Source organism: Buteo buteo, chromosome Z (assembly GCF_964188355.1).
Source record: "Buteo buteo chromosome Z, bButBut1.hap1.1, whole genome shotgun sequence".
In the NCBI taxonomy this organism is placed as follows: Eukaryota; Metazoa; Chordata; class Aves; order Accipitriformes; family Accipitridae; genus Buteo; species Buteo buteo.
The window spans coordinates 30,450,053-30,476,722 of NC_134204.1; the positions used below are offsets into that span (position 1 = coordinate 30,450,053).

The window sequence follows — 26,670 nt, forward strand, 5'->3', positions numbered from 1 at the left end:
TGTAAGGAAAGGCTGCGTCCCCCCTCCCCACCCTCCTGTCTTTGCCTCCTGCCCGCCCCTCCGCCGGCCCTGCGGCTCGGCCAGCGGGCCTGCCGCCATCTTCTCGGGCGCAGCTTGCTCAGTGCCCGGCATCAATGAGATCCCGGCTTGAAAATAAGGCGAGGTACCACGCACGGTACGGGTTCGGCAGCGATGGTGCTGGAGAACACCAGGTGGAGCTGTTACTCCAAAACGATGCAGATGTGACGAGTCGCGTGAAACGTCAGCGCCGAGCGTTTTTTTCATATTCGGGTGTTCAGTAGAGTCATCGCTTCTGAATGGAAAGGGAATCCGTATTCATAAATGTGGCAACTGTTACACTTGTGCGATTACAGTAGCTATGACAGGAAGTCAGAGCGTAGTAATTACTTCTGCAATACCACCCGTAGGATATTTAACTAAAGAAGTAATTAGAGAGAAATTACTCGGTGGAGTAAAGCTTTTTTTCAGTACAGCTGGTGGTAGTACTATTTTTGTTTTATTTGTCTCCTGGGAATTACTCGGCAGTGACTTGCAAGATAGAACTGGCATCGGCAGGATTATGGTGTTTAGTTTTCCTACTCTTTGAAATGTTAACATTGTGCCTGTCAAAATTATGTGAAAATCCTGTGTTTTAAAGGGGGCATGGGGGAAAGAACGTGTATTTTGAAGCTTGGCTTAAGTCAATATTGCAAATTTGCATGCTCCCACAGCCTGAATGGTTTGCTTCAAGTGTTTGGAACAACCTCTGTAGATATTTGAGACACGTCTGTTCTCTACACTAATTACATTTTCCCGGTTTCTGGTGGTTTCTTTTCCAAGGATTAAGACTGTGACCAAGTAAGACATTAGAAAATATATTGCTATATTCAGCTTGGTTGCTATAATACAAACATCTCCCGGAAAATAAACCAATGAAATTTTTGAGTATCAGCCAGAGATTTCAAGTCAACCAGCTTACAGGTTCAAGCATCTATCTTTCATAAGAAGTAACTAAGGGTTCCTTAAAGATCTTCAGGTACCTTAAAACAGGCTGTAATTGTAGAAGATAGTTCTTCACTTAATCGTGTCTCCAGGATATTCCCAAGTGTGTTCAGAGTCATGTATCAGCACAGATGTTTCACTGCTTTGATTCCAAGGAGATAAAAATAATTAAAGAAACTAAAAGATAAAAATTCAGAAAAGTGAATTTGTAACTTCTGAACAAGATATGTAATGTTGAAATTCAGTATTACGAGTCTGTCTCTCTAGTGAACACCTCATCTCAAGATCCAGTTTTACATTCAGATTCTTCTAAAATTGTGTCTTACTCACATAATTGTACATTACTCCTTCAGCATGAGGTTTCCAATTTGGTATCCCAAGTATGTTTTTGGATGCCCTTGAAAACATGGTTCTGACAACGAGTTTTTTAAACAGGAAGAAGGATGATGCTCTTTGGACAGCAAAAATGAGCGGTAAGAATTCCAGGAGCAAGAAGCATGTTTCACTGAATAGTCAAAGACTGGGTAAGATCATCACAAAGTGCCTACAACCTTTTCTTCTTTCACACAGTGCATCCACATGCATTCTCATTTGTCTGTTGAATAAATTTGCTATAGTAATACCAGAAGCAGTGCTAGCATACTTGCACTTAGGGCCAATCCCTGATGTGGCACTTTTCTGGCACTGGCTTACAGGTCAAGGCAAGCTATGGTGAATTCAGTAGCGCTAAATGCCATACCACTGTTTCATAGCAGACTTTGAAGAAATTAAGAATTGTGGTAAGTATAACAGGAAGTTTAAAATTGGCACGTCTCATATTTTACATAAAGATTCATAGAAGTGTGACAATATGTCTGCTTATCTGTCCGAGCCAGAATAAGAGTCCTGTAGTGTCTGTAGTAAAGAAATCAACAAAATTAAGAGAAAAAAAAAAGAGAAAAAAAGGCTGTTTTTTATTAATGCATTTATTAATAGCACATTTATCTGACCATTTTCACATCTAAAAAAATATTTCAGCTCTGTGACCCAATAGATCTGGACTTTGTATTAAGGCAATTGTAGTGAAGACTGCAACAATGGAGTGCTGTCTACTGCCTTGGTCAGGATTGCTCTGGTCACTTCAGTGAGCCTCCTTTGACAAGACATCTGAAGGTGCAAAGCTGTAAGAAAAATGGGGTGTAACCACAGTCATAATCTGACTGTTCCAAGGCAGCAGGAGAATAACTACCACAGAAGTCAGGCAAAACTGCATAATTTCGTTTTCATTTGTGAATGGTACTGAAGGTACTTTCTCAGTTTCTGAAGACAGCTACAGGCACCTTGTCTAAGACTATTCTTTTATAGCTTACATTATTTGTGGAGAAGCAGACAGTTCTGCTGTCCTTGTAAATGGATTGATCACCATGCCTTTCAGCTGGTGATCCTCTCTGGAGAGAGCACCACTCTTCCACAGCCTTTCATTATCTCCCTCTACACCTCCTACAGAATAGAAAACATTTTTTAATCTTTCTTGCCATCACAATGCAGACCTCTGACCTACAGCCAAAGCTATTTGTGTCTCTGCTGCTCCAGCTGCAGTGTGCCAAAGACCTCTTCTCTATATTGCTTTCTAGGCACTACAGGGAAGATGGTCATTGAGTTAGTCAGCAACGTTGGCTATACTTGGCTCTGACTAAGTATATCCAACCTTTTCATAGTGAAAAAAAAAAAATATTTTTTTTTTTTCTTTTCCTTACCATCAGCTGATGTGTAGGCATAACAGAATTTTGCAGCCCAAAAGGATCTCCAAAGATCTAGATCTAAAGACAGCCTGGAACTGGTTGCTCCTGGGTGGTGAGCAATGGCAAGGTCAGCTACTCCTGCTGCCATGCTGGAGTTGGAAAGGGTGGTGACAGCACATCATGTTTTTATGAGTGACCATCCATTTCCTGGACTACGCCATAGCCAAGGAGGCAGCGGAGCCACAGTATTTCACTGCTGCCCCCTGTCTACTTCCTATTTTGCTTTTGCCTGTAGCTACCTGCAAGCTTCTTGCATCATGATTTTTAACTTTGAGTGACTTAGAATTCAGTGCAATGTTTGTGAGAAGTCAGCTGAGTTGGAAAAGATGATGAGATACAATTGTAAAGAAATGGTGAATTCTCAGTAGCAATTATGCCATGTTACTGTGGGATGGTTACACTGAGAACTACAAACTAATTTGCAGTTAGGTTGTGTCATTTCCTCTCCTAAGACTGAGAGAGGACTCGACTTCTGGTCATTTTCCCAAGTATAGAGACCTGGTATAAGTGACAGAGTGAAAGAAATTTAGCCACCTATTCAGAAAAATAGAGGGCAGGCTTCCTGTGAATCTTGATATTGCTCACTTGCTGTTGTTTCTAGTTAAATACAGGTGCTAAGAGTTTAATGCACACAACTGATGTGAATTATATTTCCCTTTTTCCAAAGTTGGCTCAAAACACTCAGCTGCAGAGTCATTCATTCTTATCTTTCAGCTCACTATTTTAAGGGTTGATGGAATGTGGCAAAGAACAAGATTCTTAATGTCCATGTCCTGGTATTTTTGTTCCTGGGAGAATTTCTGAGACCCTCTGAAATCCAGCATTGTAGGAACGTTGTGAGTGAATGCTGGCCTTTTTCACTTGTATTGTATTCCATATAAAGACCATGAGTGCTCTTTGATCTACAGGTTTGCCAGACCAAGGCTTGCATTCCTAACAGATCTTGGGAAGGCACTATTCACTTCAAATTCTTTGGAAATTCCACCTGAATTCTAGCAAAACTGGATCCGTGTTTCTGCTCTCAGTATGCATGTACCAATTATCTCATATATTAACAAAAGAAAACTTGTTCTGTTGGGATTTGGGGTGGTAGTGATTTACTTTAAAGAAAGTACCATGTTCAGTTCTGTGCTATTTCCTGAACTCAAGTGTGTTTCATATTGTGTTGTACCGTCCTCTTTTATTACTGCTTATATGAGTTAATGTACATTTGAGGATCTCTGTCATGTTAACTGTGGCACCTCAGCATAGAACATCACCCATAAAAACAAGTTTGTGCTTCCCATTCCACCACTGAAGAAGTGTTACTTAGTGAAGAAGTGTCAGATTAAAGATTGCTTGGGATTTCTTCTCAGATACTAAAAAATGTTCATTGTAGACCAAATTCAAATGAAAGGGCAGTGATTTGAAGTGAAAACTGAACACTGGCTGTTGCTCAGAGGCCATTAAACATAAGGTTTATTATCGTAAGTTACAGTGCTATTGAGCAATGCTTTGTTCACAGTAGTTTTGAATCACAATCCACCGGATATCTGACTTCTGACTGACCAGTTAGCTAAGGGACATCTAAAGTCTCCTGTAAAACAGGCTGAAGTCTCAGTTCAGTGTTGCAAGATGATATACCTGACAACTGGCCAAGCTAGGGAGGGGCAGCAGCTTTGAGAAAGACATTTTTATACTTGCCACTCCTTTATCTTTGGTTTTCTTCACTTTACATTGGTTTCTTTTTCTTCTGTAAATACGTGCATCTGAATATCACTAAAATCTACAATCAGCGTGGGTCGAACCTGGTGAGAGGAACCTGAACAGTTAATGTTAGGTATTTGATACCCTCTTGTGTGCTTCTAGCAAGAAATTTGTTTTTCTGCCTGCAGTATCCTATTGAACTGCTGTCTCCCATGCTACTGACTTGAGCTGCATCTTGATAGTGTATCTTCACCCAGTTTTAGTTCTCAACTTCAGTCGCTGCAGAGTTGTAAATATGTGTGTTATCTAATCAAGAAGAGTGAAAACCTATAGACCACGGGCCAAGGCTTAAGGAAGTATAAAATGCATACTGTCTGGAGACTTGTTTTCCAACCTTTAACTGCTTTTTTTTTTTTTTTTGCATCTTGAGAGAAAAGCACAACTCCTAGAAACTTAGCTGTCCTGGGTTCAGCTGGGATAGAGTTAATTTTTACAGGAACCTGGGAGGTGGGGGGCATAGCTGGGGCAGCTGACCTGAACTAGCCAAGGAGCTATTCCATACCATGTGACATCATGCTCAGTATATATATAGGGAGCGGGCCGGGGGGTGGATCCTTCTTTTGGTGGGGGAAGTGGCGGAGCGTCGGCTCCCGGGTGGTGAGCAGTTGCATTGTGCATCACTCTTTTTGTATACTCCTTCATTAGTACCGTTGTTGTTGTTGTTGTAATTCCTTTGTGTTGTCCCAGTAAACTGCCTTTATCTCAACGCTCGAGGTTCCAGTTTTTTTCTTTCCTCTCCTCCGTCTTCCCCCCATCCCACCGGAGGGGGGCGGGAGGAGTGAGCGAGCGGCCGCGTGGTTCTTTGTTACCGGCTGGGCTGAAACCACGACATTAGCTAAGCAAATTAACACCAGTTCTATTGCGTTTCACTACACTTAGATGCAGCTGCATCAAGATTGCTTTTGGATGTCATAGTTGTCGTAAGTATTACAGTGAATGCTACCACAAAGATTTCTGTGGGTCTAGTGCACACAGTATGCAGTAAATCACTATTTCTCTTAGCAACCACTATAGTAATACTAACCAGATTGAATTCCTATACTATTCCTAAGGACAGTATTCTAATCATCAGTTCAGGTGGGAGAACTGATATAGACATTCAAAATGAAAGTAATCAGTACTGAAAATGCAATTTATTGTGAATTACTGTGTATGTGTGACTGCTTACAAAAGTTAAATGCATATCTCTGGGATGAAGGTAAAAGAAAATAACCATATGCAATTCTTGAAAAATAAGCTGTTAAAAGCATTTCTTAGTGCTGTAATTTCTTGAAGATGAACCTTCTAAATGACCATGGATCCAACCAAGCATGAAAACTTACAGCTATTTAATATGATACTCAGTGTCTTCCCTGTTGTGCTTTTTGAGTCTATAGGATGCAAGACAATATGGCATTTTTCAACAGGATTAATATAGCCTCTTTATAAATGAAGAAATGCTGTATTTCATAATGTGGTCAAATATGTTAAAAGAGTCTTATATTGTAAAACTACATCATCACTGTTTGTTCCAGTGTCCCCACAGTTCTGCTTTAGTTTCCCTACATTCTCTAGCATTTATTAATGTTGCCTTTGTAAAATACCAAAACAAACCACCAGCATTTGTATCAATAAAATGTTTTCATTGACATGTTGTTTCAAAAATACTTTACAAATATATTCTCATGTTTATACCCAAAAAGTCCTGTAAGGTGAAAACAGTACATTGTAATCCTTGAAGGTAGGCTTCTGTATACTTCAAAATCACTAACACTTCAAAGCAGGAAAGAATGAAATGTTAAATGATAATGAAACGAAGACAGTCACAGGACCTTATTTCAAACTGCAAATGGTACAGTATCTGATGCCTATCTTCTCTTCTGTTTCAGCATACAATCTGGAATAAAGTGAATTGCTGAAGTAGAGAGAAATACAAATACCAGTCCTGGATCATCCAAATCACTTCAAAGTAGCAAGCACTGTGAAATATTCTTTGTACTTGTTAGTGTGTAAAGAAACAATCTTTTCTATACATATTGAAGGTACAGTTATTAGATATGTACACCTTTTGCTCTGGAATTAAAGATACACAACCTAACACTGCTGTCTGCTGCTGTTGTTTTTCCTCCCTTTATTTACTTTCTTCCTTAAAAAGAATTGAAATTGCCACATGAAAGTCACAATGTAAGGTTTTCCCCTATAGAAAATAGGAGTCTTTGATATACAGATACTTTTTAGAAGAGGTTTGAGACTGAAATGTGAGATCCAGACAGACATGCAGGTCAGTTGGAGACATTACAAATCTATAAGCTGAATTAAGATTCATATTTCATACGCTCCTTTCATAATTGCTGAGGAAAACCTGCCAAACTCTAGAAAACTGAACTACAGCTTCCTGGTATTTGGGTTTGGACATTCCTGGATTTGCTTCCTTCTCTCATATAAGCATAAAACCACCAATCACTGTGCAGACTAAATTTAGGAAGGATGGCTACCCAACCATCAGACATTGCATCAGAAATCTTACTGTGCTGCTTGTACAGGTTAGAACGATAATTTCTGTTACCATTCTGAGGCAGCAACCTACATTAAATACTATATTTTTTATATATTATATTTGTGTAAGAAAACAGTCATATTGTGCAAACTACATTTTTATACTAGAAGTCTCTCACCTGTATTAAATGCTACTGGAAATAACAAGGCAATCATTTTCTGATGCTAACTTCAATGGTTTCATGGCCTCAGCCATTAAGTTCATGTTACCTTTACAAGTTTCACAGTCTTAGGGACTACTTTCCGTAATCTCATAAACTATCTTTAAGTAGCTGCAAATGGCTGTTGATTTTGGAGAAAAACCTCTGGAACTACAGCTGTTTTTTAATTACTCCCAGCAGGGATCCTTAGCTGGTCAGTTGATCAAATGCAGCTTGTAACTTCCTGAGAGACAGGTCAGTTCTGCAGTTATGTTTTTGGTAGTAAAATGACATATAATTTCTGATTTGGCTCCAGCTCTTTAATTCATCCTAAGGCATTTACTTTGAACACCCAAAACACATTCTATAAAAGTCATTATGTGCTCTTTTTGCATAATGTTGTCTGGAGAGACATCTCATTAAAATCTGTACTATAGTCTTCCTCATTTGCTGGGTACACAAGCCAAAAATACATCTTTATATAGCTTGGACTATCACTATTTCTCACAGAGTTACAGAAAAAGTGAGTGTCACACATATCCACACTATTCTAAGAGTAATTTAGAAATGTGTCCTGTTACATTTCTATAGGCATAGAGAAATCTCAGACCATTTACAAAGTATGTGCAAGATGATTACCTCAGGTTCATGTCTTAAAATGAACCAAATTAATGAGTTCATTGAGAGAAAACTGAAGTATTTAACACACTGCCCTGGTGAGCTAGAAGTTTAACACCAAACATTGAAATATCTGGAAATCAGGGCTGAAGAATGTTTAAAGCACGGACGCTACATACTGCTCAAAGTTCTTTTAATGTGTTACACATAGAAACATGAGGTAGGTTTTGTTCAATAACCAAGAATATTGGTAAGAATGTTAACACAAACAAACAAACAAAAACCAAACATTGGTTCCCCAGTGAACCAATGTGTTTACTGTAAAACAGAAATAAACAGAGAAATAGTTGTTCTATGCCAAATGAACTTTCTGGAATAAAATTGAGTCTGCTGCAATTCAAGTCTAAATGTGAGCACAGACTAAATTTAAATCAGTAAAAAAGGGGGGAAAAAAAAGAGATGGAACCACAACATTCCCTTCTTATGTGATTCACATACAATTACAGGTATGTACAGTTACAAACTGAGTTTACATAATCACCAGTAGTCCTACTAAGAACTGATTTCAGTCTCACTGGTTATGCAGCTTGGTGAGAACCTCACTTCTGTTTCCCGATGCCATATTACAATATATTCTAGACAAACCTAAAAATGGATGAAATAATAAAAGTTAAAATACAGAATTCTTTAATAGTTTACAGCACTAGCTGAACTAAGCAAACTTAATAAATTCAAATATAGCCGTTATATTACTCCAGAGCAAAAACTATTGACAACTTTTTGATATTTAATAAGGACTTTTATTAAATTGAAAGTGGTATAACCACAATGCTCAGCTAATGTATGTCAGACAAGTCTCACTGGAATAAAGCTACGAAATCAGTCCCCTATGCTGTTACTGGATTAATTAAATGCAGTGTGATTTCAAATTTAACTTGAAGTCTTTTCATCTAGATTTGCAGCTCTGCAGGCAAGCGTAAAATACTACCAAATCCACTATAGCTTATTTTACAAAGGCAGAGGCTTTCTTTTGCTCTCGTTTATAGCAGCTCAGGCCATTGCCTTCACAGAAGTGAAAGGCCTCCCAGTCCAGTCTTTTATTTTTACCTTATGCTATAGAATTAGTATGGAGTTCTTTTAAATGAGAAAAAAATGTCCAGAATTGCCTCTTCTCTACTACCCATCCACATGGTACAAGGATAAGTATTTGCATCAGGGACACTGGCATGTAGGCTGGATGTGTTGGCATAATGTCCCACCATGCACAGTAATTTGCATGGCCTAGTTTAAAACCTGGATTATATTTTAATTTTTAAAAACCTTATGAATGCTTTGAAAGTTATCTCATGTTTATAAATAAGCATTTTTCTTTTGGAAAGTCTTCTTCGCCTTTGTTTCAGAGTTCTGGTAATTGCAATGTGAGGGCAGGGGCAAAATGGAGAAGGAACAATACAAAAAATAATGCAGCCTCACAGGGGAGAGGCCTGTTAAATAAGGTTAGTGTGTTCTGGCAGGATTTTATAACCAAGCGCTCTAAGAATTAATATATAAGAGAACAGCAGTCTAAATTATTGAACGCAATATGGTTAATTGGCTAGCAACCATGAAATCACATAGTGACATTTTTACATTCAATTTTCAAACTAGAACACAGCTTCATATAACTTAAAGTACTTCTATATAAAGAAGGACAAGCAGGGGATCAGGCCCAGCCAGCATGGGTTCATGAAAGGTTGGTCCTGCTTGACCAACCTGATCTCCTTCTATGACCAGGTGACCCACCTAGTGGATGAGGGAAAGGCTGTGGATGTTGTCTACCTCGACTTCAGCAAGGCCTTTGACACTGTCTCTCATGGCATACTGCTTGAGAAGCTGGCAGCTCATGGCTTGGACAAGTGTACTCATCTCTTGGTAAAAAACTGGATGGATGGACAAGCCCAGAGGGTTGTGGTGAATGGGGTGAAATCCAGTTGGCAGCGGGTCACAAGTGGTGTTCCCCAGGGCTCAGTATTGGGACCGGTTCTCTTTAATATCTTTACCAATGATCTGGATGAGGGGATCGAGTGCACCCTCAGCAAGTTCACAGACGACACCAAGTTGGATGGGAGGGTTGATCTGCTTGAAGGTAGGCAGGCTCTACAGAGGGATCTGAACAGGCTGGATCAATGGGCCAAGGCCAATTGTATGAGGTTCAACAAGGCCAAGTGCCGGGTCCTGCACTTGGGTCACAGCAACCCCATGCAGCGCTACAGGCTTGGAGAAGGAAGAGTGGCTGGAAAGCTGCCCAGCAGAGAAAGACCTGGGGGTGCTGGTTGGGCCCCTCACTACAGGAAAGACATTGAGGTGCTGGAGCGTGTCCAGAGAAGGGCAACCAAGTTGGTGAGGGGCATGGAGCACAAGTCTTATGAGGAGCGGCTGAGGCAGCTGGGGCTGTTTAGTCTGGAGAAGAGGAGGCTGAGGGGAGACCTTATCACTCTCTACAACTACCTGGAAGGGGGTTGTAGTGAGGTGGGTGTGTTCTCTTCTGTCAGGTGGCTGGAGATAGGACAAGAGGAAATGGCCTCAAGTTGTGGCAAGGGAGATTTAGGTTAGATATTAGGAAAAATTATTTTACCGAGAGGGTTGTCAAACATTGGAATGGGCTGCCCAGGGAAGTGGTTGAGTCACCATCCCTGGAGGTATTCAAAAAGCGAGTGGACGGGGTACTTCAGGACATGGTTTAGTGGGCATCGTTGATGGTTGGACTCGATGATCTTGAAGGTCTTTTCCAACCTAAATGATTCTATGATTCTATATATGACACACAACTTGACCATTTCCCCCCCTGCTTTCTTGCAAATGAGTAATAGCATTCTGAAAGTGATTTCTACACTTTATATAAGTTAGAAACTCTTAACAAAAGCTTCATTTGCCTCTAAATGAGTACAGTTGTATCATCCTTGAAAATTCACTCACACTTACACAATGGGTGCTGAGAGTAAGTACAGAGATTTTTAGAAGACCAGTAAACTTACTCATAATTGTCCTCACAAAAAGCTTTTAGAGTGGAAACTGGTATTAGCCAAACCAAAAACATAAGCAAGCTAGACACTGTCCATGTCACAGGTCAAATCTGAGGAAATTAGTCTTTTCCAGTGCATTATTTTATTTTTAGTCATTGCAAGTCTTCCATGAAGACTTGATTACAAAGGCATTTTTCCAAATTTAATCAAAAGGGCCCACTCTAAAGCCAAAAGGACTGATGTGCTGCACATTTGATGTACAGAGGAACATTAATTAATGTTCATCAAACACAGCAGATATTTTGTTATATATGATTACTTTGGAATTTTCATATAGGTCTGAGTCAGAAAAATAGGAAACAGTAAATATAATGAATAAGGGAAGCATTTTCTATGTGTACCTCCAGAAAAAATCTATTCCAACAGCTGTATTTGCCTATTTTTATGCTAAATACAGCATGAGAATAGAACACAGCCAGCCTGTTTTTCACAAAAAAATTTTTTTTTTCTTTTGGAAGAATTGATGGCTCCTTCCTCCTGCTAGTTTTGATCTGTAATTGACAGCCTTTCCCAAACTACAGTGCTGTAGCAACATCTAATGAAGGTCCCTACTCAGTTGGAAGGAGTTGCAGCAGGTAGATTTTTTTTTTTCCTCCCCTCATGTTTAAGACAGAAAGGACAGGTCCTTCATGTCAAATAGTAATATCAATTTACATACTTAGAGTGCGTCTTGGCATATTGCTGTTTCCTCCAGTCACAATAAGGTACATCATAGAACAGGAAACAGCAGGAGATTTTAAGTATACATTAGTTCGAGTAAGTAAATGTCTACTATTTTGGCAGCACTAAATCATTACAGATCATAAATAAAGTTTTTTCTTTTGCTCTTTGTCACACAGCCTAAATAGAACATTGGCTTATATAAGTAACTACTGCTAATACAAAACAATAATGAACTCATATCTGTAGAAATAAACTGTAAGAGACCAGAGACATTATCTTCCAAAGTGGGTGTGCTTTGCTGCCTGTCATACAAGATGCTACCACTCTACAATGGTGTATTTTAGTCAAAAGCATTTCTTACCTAAAAAATGGATTCTTTAAATCAATAATGTTACCAGATTTAAATCCTGTCTGGTCCACCATAGCCACAATCTGAATATCATAACTTTGTCTGCATTGGAAAGAGAAGTATGAGGGGAAAAAAAAAAAAAAAAAGAGGTAATGGAACTAAAACAACTATAACATCTTGTGTGAAAAAATACCAGTGTAGTTACTGTCTGAATAATAACCACTTAGTGTAACAAGCAAAGGGAATTTATTTGGAGTGGTATCAGTGCAAGGGCATGATTGTTTAATCATCTGTAAAGAAGTAAAATGTACAAGATGCTTAAGTGATTTTAAGAGTTTGCATCTGAAAATATAATTTTGCACTGATAGTATTCAATAGCGAAAGATATCCTCCCCCCCCCCCCCCCTTACATTAGCAAATACAATCAGAGTATTATTTCATGATCAAAAATATCTAACTGGCCACATAGCATTAGGTTCATTCTTGTCATAATCCTGGATTTCAACAGAAAGGACATTCTTTACAGGACTTTTTGCAAGAAACTGAGTTTACACAGAAAAGTAAAGAGGACCAACTGAGAGCATACCAAAATGCTGACGCTGACCAGAGCTGGTCCTCCTGCATGGAACAGCAACTGCAGAGTTAGATAGAGGTGCTATGTTGATCCCAAAAGCAGATTAGCTTTGTGGCAGGACTTCCTAGCTCAGTGCTAACACATGGTTAAAGTGCTTCTTATTCTCAGTCTGGCAAGGTTGCTAGCTCAGGCATCTCTGAGCCATGCTCCATTGTAGATTGCATTATGTAGTGGCATATTTACAGCAGTAGCTATGTGATCACTTTGTGGCATACAGTGTTTCTTTTACATATTAAAATATGAATACATTTTACATTTGAAAGATACATATCAAGATCTGTATTATTTATTTTCTCATTGAGGAATTCCATAAGCAGAAGGTCTGGAAATTTGAGAAGTCCCAAATCCAGTATTTGTTGCTGATGTGATTAAAGAACCCTGGAAGTACTACTGACAGCTTTGATGTCACTGGAATCACCTGACTGGTCAGCACATTCCACCCCTACCCCCCCACCCCCCCAAAAAAATTACACCCTTCCAAAAGCAGCCATCTTCATTAGTCTCAGTGGAAGGACAAACAACACATCAAAAGCACTATTCTTAAACAGGGGAGCACATCCATAAGGAATTTTTTTCAGAATGAAAAATGTAATGGATTTGGGATCAACCCCACTTCTTGTTTCTGCGCAGAACTTCCTGATAGACACGTGATGTTGGGGCTTCAGACAACCAACCAGGCTGCTGACAAAGACATGGCCAGAGGTTACATTACCAGAACAAGGTGTGGAAAACAATTGGACATGACCTGAGAAAATTGCTGTGTGTGAGAGAGAGGAGTGGAAGGCTGATAAAAGCTGCAAGTAGCACTGTGAGGGAAGGCAGGATGTGACAGGTGGTTAAGGAGAAGGTATGCAAGAAGGAACGTCACAAGTAACGGGAGTGGAATATAGAGACCGTTTGGTGACTAGAGTCTCACACAGTCAACAGTGCCTATGTAACTGTATCAGTGATACCACACAAATTGGTAATGGTACCAGAAATAACAAATGTGGGTACAAGCATACCCAAAAATGAACTGGTGTCTTTCGGGTACCTCTAACAAGAACAGCCACACTACAAAATCTGCTTGGCACGCATTTATACTTACCGTTTATTGGCAACAAGTAGGACTTTCCCTGAGAGAGTTTCCCCCTCTTTAGCAAAGAGAGGTGTCTGAAGAAGGCAGCGTACTTGATACCAGTGAGTGAGAGGTTCTGTCGGTGCAGTGGACAACCAAACAGTTACCCTAAAACAAATGAGAAAAAACATCTAGACTTTGTTTCCTGTCTTCTCCTTTCACAAGGTTATCACACTTCTTGTTAACTCTAGAAGGCATCATTTCTTTAATATGAAGGAATTACATTACAAACAAGGTCAGCACCAGTTAAAGGTCTAATTCTGGCACATTTTGTATGAAAGATGCAATTTTTTGTTCTGTAGTTAGTATTTCATAGGAAGAAGAAAAAAGTACTTACAGCGATCCTACAAATGCCACATCAAACCAGAAGGCCAGGCCATGGATTAGTCCAGACTGCATCATTTGGAAAACAAAAGGGATTTCCACTCTGCAGGAGAAAAAAACCAATATGCTACCAAAGTAATTTCCAAGAAGTACTAAAAATTCCACCAGAAACCTACGTTGTATTAATTTATGTATTTCCACTCTTATTCATCATTTTGTGTCTCAATTTTCCATATATTTAAAAGGATATGCTCTTTTTCACTGTGTCAAGAGAATTAACCAATGGCACTGATTTAGGTGTTAGTTTTTTGTGTGCCTTATTTGATAGTAGAATCAAATATGCCACTACACAAGTGTTACTGCATCATTTGTGGCAACACTGCAGACAGTTATAAATACAGGGGTTCAGTCTTTCCAATGAAAAATTTCCCATTCCCAGTGAAGTACTTGGATTTAGTTTAAATACTATTTTGAATAGGAAAATGTTCCACTACAAATTTGACAAACAGAACTACTACTGGAACCAGAAGGAAAAATTGAGCTGCTTGAGCAGGAGCTGGAATATTTTCCCTTCCAAAAGAACTATTACTGGCTATGTAGTTGAACCCAAATCTCACCCACTCTTGCAGAAACATATCATAAAATTAGCATTAAAGTATGAACATGTTAGTTCCAAGAACCACTGAAAGAAGTCAGCACTAGCCAGCTGAAACTGGAAAGCAATTCTCCAGCTGTTTCCTCACTCTTAGAGCAATTCTTCTCTCTCACTAGACCATGTAATTTATACAATTAGTTGTGAGTCATGTTGAAACAACAAGGATTCAGAGTTTCAGAGACAGCCTGTGATATTTTCCCCTTACAACAGTGTCTTGCAAGGACTTGAAGTACTCCCTCAAATTCTCCCATATGGTACATTTTATTTCACGTATGTACGGAGAAGGAGGCTTCTCTGCTGTCATTTAGGGACACAGGGGATGCAAGTTGGTTTATATGTAAGACTTGTCAACTAAAGATTTGAAGGAGCTCTGGAGGGAAGTAAAGAGGTACAGCTGACTCCTGTTAGACTGGAAAATGTTTAAAAAAAAGATACACAAGAGTTCAGCAAGGCAGCTTGTGATGACACCATTTGACAAGGTCTTTTAGGATGTCTATGCAGAAAACTAAAAATTGCCTTGTAACTAGATTTAAATGTGTCCCAACGTATAATGCTAAGAGGTAAACACCCTCCTCCAGAGCCTATTTTATCCCTTTCAGTAAGAAAATTTTGTGAGCTGATCTCTGATGTTTCATAGGCTCCCAAACAGGCTTCTCTGATAATACTAGACAAATCGTCACACAGATGAATGCTCTGGTCCATTACGAGTAGTGTACTAATCATTCTGGCATGCCACCTTCCCTCCTCCACACCTCTGAGCACTAATGATCAACAGCCAGTTACAAAAAAGAAAGATTAAGACTAGGTTGCTGGTGTCTGCTGACCTATGCAAATCTTCCTCAGTGGCTTCCATGAAGTTAATGGTGTACTTCACTGTCTGGGCCATCAGAATTCTCACATCAAAAGTATCCTATGGGGTCAAAAAGAGAGAGTTGCAAGTGTTATCATTCTGTCTTGTCAGCATACAAACTTCTTTTCTGTTAAAAAAACTGGAAAAAAAGACAAAAAATAAACTTATTTTAAATGTTTCATTTTTTTATAGCATCCCTTAGAACACTGTTACATTTTGCAGTATTATCAGGATTAAATATATTTGATAGATTACATACTTCTCAAAGACTGTTTTATTCATGGATTCATAAAATCATTTAGGTTGGAAAAGACCTTCAAGATCATCGAGTCCAACCATTAACCATGCCCACTAAACCATGTCCTGAAGTACCCCGTCCACTCGTTTTTTGAATACCTCCAGGGATGGTGACTCAACTACTTCCCTGGGCAGCCCATTCCAATGTTTGACAACCCTCTCAGAAAAATAATTTTTCCTAATATCTAACCTAAATCTCCCTTGCCTCAACTTGAGACCATTTCCTCTTGTCCTATCTCCAGCCACCTGACAGAAGAGACCAACACCCACCTCACCACAACCCCCTTTCAGGGGGTTGTAGAGAGCGATAAGGTCTCCCCTCAGCCTCCTCTTCTCTAGACTAAACAGCCCCAGTTCCCTCAGCCGCTCCTCTTAAGACTATTCAACCTAGAAACAATAAAATTTGTCTAGAAATTGATCACTTGTTAAAACAAAACAAAACAAAAAACCCAACCCAAAACGGTGGGCTGGTTTGGCTGCTTTGTTTGGTTTGGGTTTTTTTGTTGTTTTTTGTTTCTTTGTTTTTTAAACGACACATGTTTTGGTGTGCTTTTCTGCACTGCACAGTTGGGGAAGCTGAACTAAGACAGTATGGAAATACTTGAAAATTAAATTACTAAGTATAGGAAGCAAAATTAATACAGATCTCCCTCTAGAAAAAAGTTAGAGGTAGTCAGTCACCAAATGAAAACTTTTCCCTTCATTTTTCTTTCTTTAATCACATGTACTAATCCTAATCTATCACTGTTCACAAGCTCTTTCGTAAGTAAAGCAAACTCTTCGTGTAAAGGCTTCTATCATCCCCCCCTTCTGAGAACTAAAATCTATCTACAGAGTAAGGGGAAGCCAAGGAGATATGTGATTTTTTTTTAAAAAAAAAACCCAAACAATTTAATGTAGCTTTTATTGGGCAATGCATTTTTGATCTCCAAGACAGGAAGAATTTCAGTGGAGACAAAGCCAAACCTGTACTTCATACAGGATGCAAGTTTGTGCCACAGTCCTACAGATTACTCCGTTCTCTAACTGAAAGCCAAAGAGCTAGCACTGAGAATGACCATGCTATAGTCCACGATATGGCAGAAATTTATGAAGACAAGTGAGAGTTTTCTATTATCTATTTCAAGTACTAAAAGCAGTCAAGTGCAGCAGGTCACATGAGTAGTCTGATGGTCTTTCCAGACTTCTGGAGAGGTTTTAGGGTCTCCATACAACAGCAGCTACACTGCTATTGCTACTTAAACTAGTTAGCCTAAAGCTAGCCAAGATTTGTTGCAGTCAAATTTCTGAGAGCAAACCTTTTCATTGCACCTACACCAAAGCATTATGCTGGGGTGGGGGGTGGGAATTGTTTAGTTTTTTTCCCCAGAGAGGTGAGAAGGATTTCTCCCCCATTCTTTCTAACTAGGTACCACCTAGACTTTTACTAAAAAGAAAGGAGAACAGCAGGTGCTAGATCCAAGTTACCAATAAAATAAGCATATTTACATATTAAAAAAGGTTGTTTCATAATATAGAAACCTGTTTGCTTGGCTGCTTTCTCTTTTAATTTGTGGATCAGAGATGGGAAGGGAAAAATCAGGGTCAAGTCACTTGTTTAAGAGGCTGGAAACACTGAGGGAAGCTAGTTGTATAGCAGGAAGACAGTTGTTCACATGCTGTGGCTTCCTAATGTGTGCATATCTCTAGACATCTGTTATTCATAGCAAAACCAGGAGTATTACATAGAGTAGTTAACCTTTGACAGCAGCTCTGTTCACACTTGCAGTTAGTTCCTGGCTGCCTACTTAACAGCCACAGAGCAATGTTAAACAAGGAGGCTACTGTACTTCTAAGATTTTGTGGAGGGGACAAGATAGGGAGAGGAGAAAACACAAAAAATAACCCCCAGACATACAAACCTACCACAATTGGTTGTTGCAAATACTCATCCACAGCTGCACTGCGCAGACTGGACAGATTGACCCCATAGAACCATTCTTGGTACCTAGAAACAGTGACACATAAAATGTTTAGGGAAAAATGTTTTTTTCTGGGTTCCAACCAGTCCCAGGCACAATAACTGTAAATGGCAGGTGAAGTGTGGCTAAGCACCTCTTTCCCTTTCTCCCATCTGCCAAGGGGCCAAATTGCAATCCTCCTTAGCTTCCTTTATGTTCTCCACAGACATCCTATACAGCACTAAGGTGACATGATCCCCTCAAATGGACATATGAAGACATTTCACACTATGCTTCTAAAAGAATGCACACAGCAAGCAGAGAATAGGGAGAAGGGCTGAGGCACTCTTAAGCTACTTTTGTAATACTGAGCTATTCCAGAATTGGGGGTGGACCTTGTATAAATCAAAATGGTGATGAGGACACCTGTATTACAGGTCTGTTCCTTTTTATTGACATTAAAAAGGAAAATAAAGGTTATCCTATACTAACAGAATGGGGAAAAAACCCCTGTATTTTTATCTTACCAATTTATGCAAATGTGCATTTACTGTATCTTCAAGACTGTTTCCAGTATGAAATTTGAAATTAAAATATACATGCTTGCAGTAATCTTCCTCCTGCATATAACCCTCTTATCAACATATAGAAAAGTTTAATAGGTATCTTTACTTCCAGATAACATAAACAAAAGGGGATGGAAAGGGGAAACGGCAAGGAAGCTCAGCTCCTTGTGATAGAAGTACCATCTAAATACAAAACCATGGTCAAGGCTTCCAAGTCCTCAGAAGCACTTAAAAAGGGAAACCTTAAACATTTGCCCTCATTGTTACAACATTGTACAACTCCTAAGCTATCGTAACTTTTTTCAAAGTGGATGAGTTAGTCTAAACCAATCTGGCAATATCCCCTTAATACTGATAAATTCCGCATTACTAGTTCTGTGCTAATTGCATAGAGGAAAGATGCCCAGATGACTGCATCCCTTAAAGATATCTGAGAAGATATCTTCAAGGAAAATCTCAAATAAGCACAACAGAGGAAATCAACTGACACCAGTAACTGCAAGTGATCTTTTACCCTTTTCCATATGTTTGCTGTATGGTATAATTGAGTTGCTTATTTATCACTGATGAGAAACAGACAAAATGCACACTATTTTTAAGCACTCGCTGTATATTTATGCTTTGTATCTTTCTATCTTTGCAAGGTTTTCACCAACAAAGAGAGCAGTCTGCTCTTTTATGGTAGACTATACATTATCACAATTTCAGGAATGATTACTGGTAAATACAAATTAATATGCAACTCAAGCACAACAGTAAGCCAATCTATAGGCCTGAAGAGAAACAAAACAAACTTACACAGTCTCATAATTATTACTACTCTACAGATCCAAGACAATAATTCTAAGTCTATGAGAAACATGTAGCCTTTCCTTTGTATAGTAGTAAACAGGCTATGCTAACTGCTGCATCTAATGTTAGAATATGCAGCATGATTTTTGCGTAGGATTTTGAAGGTTTTTTTAAAGTCCTGGTACCTTTACCAGAGGAAAGTTCAAATTGTAAATATAGATACGTTCAGTCTTTTGCTCAAGTACTATCATCCAACCAAATCCAAACCAACATACAATCTCTAAGACACAGGATATACATTTAGCTAAATAGGAGAGGATTTATTACACACAAAACACATCTTCTGTTCCAAGTAGCAAAGCTGGACAATGAAATAAAGTTGTTTCTTGAGGCTTGGAATTTGAAGCTTAGCAAATCACAGGCTGTCACTAACTAGTTCCTGATGGTTTCCTTCAAATGTCCAAAAAGGCCCTGAGAAAGTGCTTTGTCTGAAATAAGACTTTTATAGCTCTGGATCTATCAGGATATCCAGACCTTTTAATATTAAGAACATGAATGTCCTGGAGTGGTGCAGAAGCAGAACTACTGCACTCTGAGAACATTTTGATCCCACATTTGATTGAAGACATTAAAAGCACTAATTTGTTGGTCTTTAGAGCACTCAGTAACCTCAGGAGCATTTAATCCTCTTGCACAATCAATGTTCTGGGCATACATCCATGCAAAATGACAACAATGTGGACTGATAGGAGGACTGATACTACAGCCCTCTGCTCACAGGACATCAAGACAGCAATAAATTATACTGTAAGCACATGAACTATTTTGTCTAGGAATATGTCAGATAGAACCCGATACACAAGGATTATCATCAAGGGCAATTGTGTGACATTTCTGTGGTTAGTTTGGTTGAAACAGTCTCATAAAAAAGTTACAAGTAGGTAATAAAAAGATCTGTCAAAAATGGGAGACATTCTTCTGCAAAGATGGGTGGAGGAAAGACTGCAGTATGTTGCCATATGATACCAACATGATTGCTATCATAACTGCAAAGTATTACTATAGTCTGTGATAATAATATCAATGACAAAAACATTCCTGGTATAAAGAGAAATCAGTTACTAAAGCAGACTTGAAAAATCCGTTTTTTCCCCTTTATGCAATTCTCTGAAAGCCTTGCAATGGTTGACAGATAATTCAGCTTATTAAATGTATGCTAGCTAAATACAAATGAAGTTCTCTTTTGTTTTTTATTTAGAATGCAGATGGTGTATTTGTGTTAACAAAGTGTAAGAAACTAATCTAGCTGGACTATTCAGTCCCAACTGTACAATTCTTAAACAACAAAAGGTAGCAGAATTTTTCCCACCACCAATAACATTAACATATATGTCAGTGTTCATGGAGATACCCATACATACACTTTATCTACCCCCCAGGTATTCCACAGACATCTTACATTTATTACAAATGAAGATGAAGCATCCCAAGCAGTCTGAAATTAAATGCTTTCATATTGGCAGTAACATCCAGTCCTGTACAGACCTGGGAAAAAAAAGCTATATTTCTGCTTCAAACTACTAAGTATGTATCTATTTTCTTTATTAAGTGATGAAGAATCTGCATTGTGGTATAACATTGTGCTTCACTATTGTAATTTGTAGTCTAATATGTATCATTGACATATCATGTATATAAGCAAAAATAACGGATCTTTGGGAAGAGGGACCAGAATGACAATGGGGATGCAAAAACTTATCAGAAGTTAGTTTTCCCTTCTTTTTCCAGTCTCTTAACATAGAAAAATACTGTAGCAGTTTTTGTGATTGTAAACACATAATGCAAGCGTTTCATAACTAGCTCAACCTACACAGTGAGACAAAAGAGCACAAACTGGCTGTATAAAGTAACATTGCCAGCCAAGGATTCAGCATGTAAATTACTTGAATTTCTCTCACTCCTCTAATCACTATAGAAATAGTAAGATTTTTGTCATAGGTCTACTTCAGAGGCAGCCAGAAGAAACCTTGTAAGTGTGAGCAGTTATGGTGTAACCTGGGCATGGAAGAAAACTTTGTCTTTAATCTAGGATACCAACAAATAGGTTCGATGAAGACCACTTAATGTTCATATTCCACATTGCAAGCTGAAAGCACAGTTGAAAGACTGCATTTATAATCTTACAGAAGATTTAAAAATAGTCAACTGCAGAGTTCCACAGTACCTTTTATCCAAAACCTTTAAATAATAATCTTTAAATGGCTAATTTATAAATTAACTGATCTGTATCACATGAGGGACTGGAGATGTTTGAAAATAAACCTGCCCTTTGCTGAAATGGAATCATCTCAATTTCTCCTCATTAAAATATCACTGAAAATGTTTCCTCCTATACAGAACACAGCAACAGCTCAACAATAGATAGTAGCAGTAGGACATTCCAAGGCAAAATGAGTACAACTTCTAGTTAAAGCTGCATGAAAAATTTAGGTGGACAGAAAATAACTGCCAAACTGAAAATTGATCAGGAGATGGGAATTGATACTTATTCTTTGGGAAGATGACCAAGGTATCTTTCCTGTGCTCATGCACCTGGGCATTCAGGCAATACAACAATCACCATCCGCAGCACACTATGCTGTGGTGTAGCAAAGGAAACAATAGCACGTGATTCACAGTCAACTCTTTTTCTACCAATAGAATCAATTTCTCTCAAAAATAGATCCAGTCAGCTCTAGCACTTCCTGAGAGATCCTTCAGACTTGCACAATAAACAGCATGACTGTAGGCCAGAGCAGAAGTGAACATAGAAAACATAAAAGCATTCTCTTCCAATGTTGACAGATAGTTTATGCTGAATCAAAGAACTGATTTATTTTTAACCTCTACTGAATCTTTGATAAAAATAAAATAACATAAGTAATCATTACCAAAAATTGGCTCTGGAGTAGTGTTCCATGTACAGCTGCTCATCAGAAAAAGGAGCCAAATGAATGTCACTGTAAGTTGGGAACATCATTCCTAGTAAACAAAAGACAATATAAAGTAGCAAGGCAAGTGTTCAGGAAGTGTTTGCACAATGCCCTTAAATACATGGCTTACTGTTAAGGTTGCCCTGTGTGGAGTAATAAGTTGGACTTGATGATCCTTGTGAGTCCCTTCCAGCTCAGGAAATTCTGCGATTCTATAGTCTCAAGATGTCTCTACAGGAACGTCTTCACTAGTGAGAAGCCACCAGTTCAGAAGCAGCAATTGTCATACACTTCAGATATCTTAACATTTAGTTTCATTAACATACGGGTTACTGAAATGTGAATATGCTAAAGCAGTTAGTAAAAAACCCAACCCAGAACAACTTACAGAACAGACCACAATACTTCATGAAGTCCTAATAATTTTATGGTCCTGTGTCAAATATTTGAATTATTTAGCTTCCTTCAAATAAAGTGAAATGCTAGCTATTAAATACCTTCTCAACACTATCCAGTGGAATTATAACACCTTCTTTGCTTACAGCTAACTTAATAAATATAACATCTGTGTGAAGGATTTACATTAAAGCTCAGACTTGATCTTGAATTAAACTGCTGGGTATGGTTTTGGTCAAATTTGGAGGAGCTGCTGTTAATGAATGAAGTAGTTCTATGCACTGCATTCTTAAGACTTTTATCCAGGAAACTCTTTGCACTTCAGAGTAAATACTGAAAATTTTACAAACACAAAAATGTATGTTACACCTTTTTATCTTAACAGATGCTCAAGTTGAGAAATGGAATTTTATTTGCATGAAATGGCAAATCAGTGACAGAACAGGGAATGAAATCCTGATCTACTAGTTTGCAAGAATACATTTTTATTAGGATCTTGCACTCTAATGGCTTGGGAAACCAGGGGAATTACCTTCCATTATTTTCTGTGGACAGTACATCAGACTGCCTAGAAGCTTAAATGAAAGCCCTTGTATTCTATTGTGCATGTGTCAATGGAAGCAGGAAACAAAGCCTGGTCATTTTAAACTACCCTTGAGCATACTCCTTCATCCTTTTTTAATCTGGTATAAACCACAATGCATAGTTGAAGGGAAGGACAGGAAAAGGAGGGAAGAGAAAAAAAAAGGAAACAGCTTTCCTTTTGTAAGTACATCATGTAGGAAGAGTCCACAGGAATTTAAATAAAAAACACCCCACACTCACAAAATAGACATGCTTTTTAAAACTGGCTTTGGGGAAAATATTAACAAGTTTGCAGAGAATTTGTGACAGAAAGTTGCCAGACCTAACTGGTACTAAATAGAAGCAACTTACTCAAAATGTCACAATTTCAGCTCACTTCTTAGACAATCATTAAGTTTTATAATCACCACAGAAGGAGATTCATACCCACTGTACAAATGAGCAATCAGAAAGTTTGGCACCTATCTTTAAACGCATTCACTCATTTAAAACTGAAAATAAGCTGCCTACTGATCAGTTTTCAGAAGCCCTCCTCTGAAACCAGGTTCTAAGAATCTAAACGGAAGACTTAAGATCAGCGGCTGACTTGAAAAATACTACCCAAATGCGCTTTTTAAGTTTGAAACAACTCAAAGTCATTAGCTCCCTGCACTGAAGCACAAATTCAGCCCACGCTTCAGAAATTTCCACGTTGCAGTAATTTTACTTGAGAAAGATCTCTTTTAAGTAAGTCTTTTAAAAAGAGACTTTATAGTTCATTTTCAGCAGTTCATGCAGAAAGGTTTATCATTCAGCAATTGGAGACTCAGATTTGCCTCTCAAAGAAGATTCCTATGAGGCCATGGAACTTACAGATTCCCTTCAAAACTCCTCCAAAGAGGAGGGATAAAATACAGAGCACTGAATACTGTGAATCTCTCACATAATACTTGGATGTTGCCTTTTGAGTGACAAGTAAGGTATTTGGAGGAAGCCCAGTGAAAGGATGTCAAAACAATTTGAACTTCACAGTTTTCCTACAAAAAAAAGCTCATCCTATTTGATTGTTCTACTCTCACCTACATTCTCCTGTCTGGCAGTTGAGGTTAGTGTGCCATCATTTATTGTAATAAGTTGCAACAGAGATGCAATCATAGTGTATACAGCTGCAGGTTAAGATTAAAACAAGCAGAACTCAGCAGTGCAACAGCATCATACTCAAAAGCTACTTCCACTGTGAAACAGCAAGAAGTCAAGCATAGTGTAATAGCAATGGTGGCTGCATCATTATATTAATCCCCCTGGACCCCCTAGATGGTGGTGGTAGAGCTACAACAAGGGTATAAAACCAGACAATCCTGGACTACCAATTCAAGCCTTTTTTTCATCTTTTAGAAGCTTTTTATCTTCCTTTCTCTATGCAGGGGGTAACTGCGGTGACACACTCACCATTTGACTTCAACCATTTTTTGGAATGGAGGTAACTTTCCAACATCCTTTCATTGAACAGCATATAACCCATCGGTTCAGAAATTACCACATCAACATTCTCAGGCAGGGAGATCTCCTCAATTTTTCCAGCCAGAATGGTGATCTTGTCAGAAAGGTTGTTGCTTCTCACCAACAGCTGCAGGAAAAACAAAAGCACACAGAAAGTGTTGACTCCTTCGATCAGCAGAAATTATATCAGAGATCTTTAATTAGCATTAAACCTCCTATAGTGTAAGCCAACTACCTCAATCTGTTAACGTAAAATAGAAAGGTCACATATTTTTTCCTTGCTACACCAAAATTTCTAAAGACTGGGGCTCACTGGAGCAAAGTCAAAGAAATGCATTGTGTGGAATCAGTAAGTGACCATGCAAGTACTGTTGTCCTGGAAGAAATAACTGTAATCAATATCTACAAGGAAAAATATCTACCAGGAAAAGTATTGGGTATTTTAATTCAATACATAAGATTACAAAGAAGGGGTCTTCCTAATTCTCCAAATTTTTAAAAATACTTTTGTTGAGTTACGTAGTCATGAAAGGATGAAGAAACTCAAGAGCTGAAAAGTATGCAGTGAGTATTTTTTAAGTGTAAATGGAGCACAGCACTATATTCACATAAACACATTCAAATGGGCCAGTACTTAGAGCCAGGATACTGGAGATTTATCCACTTCTGTGGGCATAGTGAACCTCATAGCAAAATGTTTAATGAACAGAAGAAATGGAGCTAAAATTTTTCTTAATAACTTGCTGTATTGAACAAAAAGAACAACCTTTTCAAAGCCTCTATATATTTAGACATAGATGCGTATCCTATTTAGCTGTACTGTACTCAGACATACGGGGAAGTATCTGAACTTCTTATGTTTAAATAATGAGTAGAATCTGGGTTCTTCTGGCACAAACTTATAAAGAAGCAATTATTTCACACTAATCCAAGGTGTCTCCTAGGAGATTTTAGAAAATGAAGCATCCTTTGCAACAGCACAGTAGGAGATTTATATTGATGTCCTGAGATACCAGGAAAAACAAGTATACACAATCCAGTAAGTAATAGAAAACTCTCCCTCACAGATATACTTGCACTGGTATAATGGTAGCATCAATAGAAGTGCATAATTACTTCAGCAAGCCTTTTCCAAAACAGACTGGGCCTTAGGGAACACTGAAGAAACTTATGACTCATTTTACTACAGAAAGAGACTAATGTTATTAGCTAATTCACTGAAATGTGAATATGCTAAAGCAGTTAGTAAAAAACCCAACCCAGAACAACTTATAGAACAGACCACAATACTTCATGAAGTCCTAATAATTTTATGGTCCTGTATCAAATATTTGAATTACTTAGCTTTCTTCAAATGAAGTGAATTGCTAGCTATTAAATACCTTCTCAACACTGTCCAGTGGAATTATAGCACCTTCTTTGCTTATAGCTAACTTAATAAATATAACATCTGTGTGAAGGATTTGCATTAAAGCTTGAATGAGTGATACAATTAATGATTTTCAGTCATAACCTACCAATATAAACTACATGCTAATATGACAATAAAACTACTAAGCAAAAAAAAAAAAATCATTGTACACTAACATGCTATCAATTAGGTAAATAACATTGCTGCTTCTTTTACTGACAAGTGTTTGTACCCATTTCTAAGAACAGGTTGACAGATTTTTTTTTTAAAAGTTCTTTAGACCAGAGACTACGTGAGCAGACACATGATGTGATTTCATTTTGGAAATGAAATTACCATTTTGCTCACAGGTGAATTCTGATTCTAAAAATAATTAACTGCCAAATAACAGCTCAGCAGCAGCATGGATGTACAAAGGCAAGATGCTTAAATCATTTCAGACCCTCACAGACTGCGACAGATAACTCACCTGGTTGGCTAGAGGGCAGCAGAACATTACAGTATCTCTCCCACATGCAGCAGAGATGCTTATGTTATGAAAAATTTTATTTTTACTGGAAATACGAGCATGGAGACAAATAGAAAAGGTTTTCCATTGCTATTCCTTATTATTACTACACAACTTAAAAAAAAAATCATCAATATTTATTTGCTTTCCTACACTTAGATACAGAAAAAAACCAAACAATGAAAATTCAAAGAAATATTGTTGGTACTTATCCTCTCCTTTAGAGTGTAGCTATGAATTGGGAAGCT

The 26,670-nt window shown here is 38.2% G+C and overlaps 1 protein-coding gene across 10 annotated transcripts in view; it reads right to left on the reverse strand.

The window, feature by feature from the left end:
• Positions 1-6,769: 6,769 nt before the first annotated feature.
• LOC142027391 (histone-arginine methyltransferase CARM1-like) overlaps positions 6,770-26,670 on the reverse strand; it is a 76,035-nt gene continuing 56,134 nt past the window's right edge. For 6 of the 10 annotated variants that reach the window (XM_075021504.1, XM_075021498.1, XM_075021506.1 and 3 more), the window contains 7 exons: positions 24,453-24,630; positions 22,002-22,092; positions 17,679-17,760; positions 15,451-15,536; positions 13,985-14,074; positions 13,618-13,755; positions 12,009-13,211 (listed from right to left, as the gene is read on the reverse strand). In XM_075021504.1, coding sequence (XP_074877605.1) covers positions 12,998-13,211; positions 13,618-13,755; positions 13,985-14,074; positions 15,451-15,536; positions 17,679-17,760; positions 22,002-22,092; positions 24,453-24,630 — 879 coding nt within the window. In that variant the 3' untranslated portion in view covers positions 12,009-12,997. The other 4 variants (XM_075021500.1, XM_075021505.1, XM_075021501.1 and 1 more) reach the window with 4 other exon arrangements.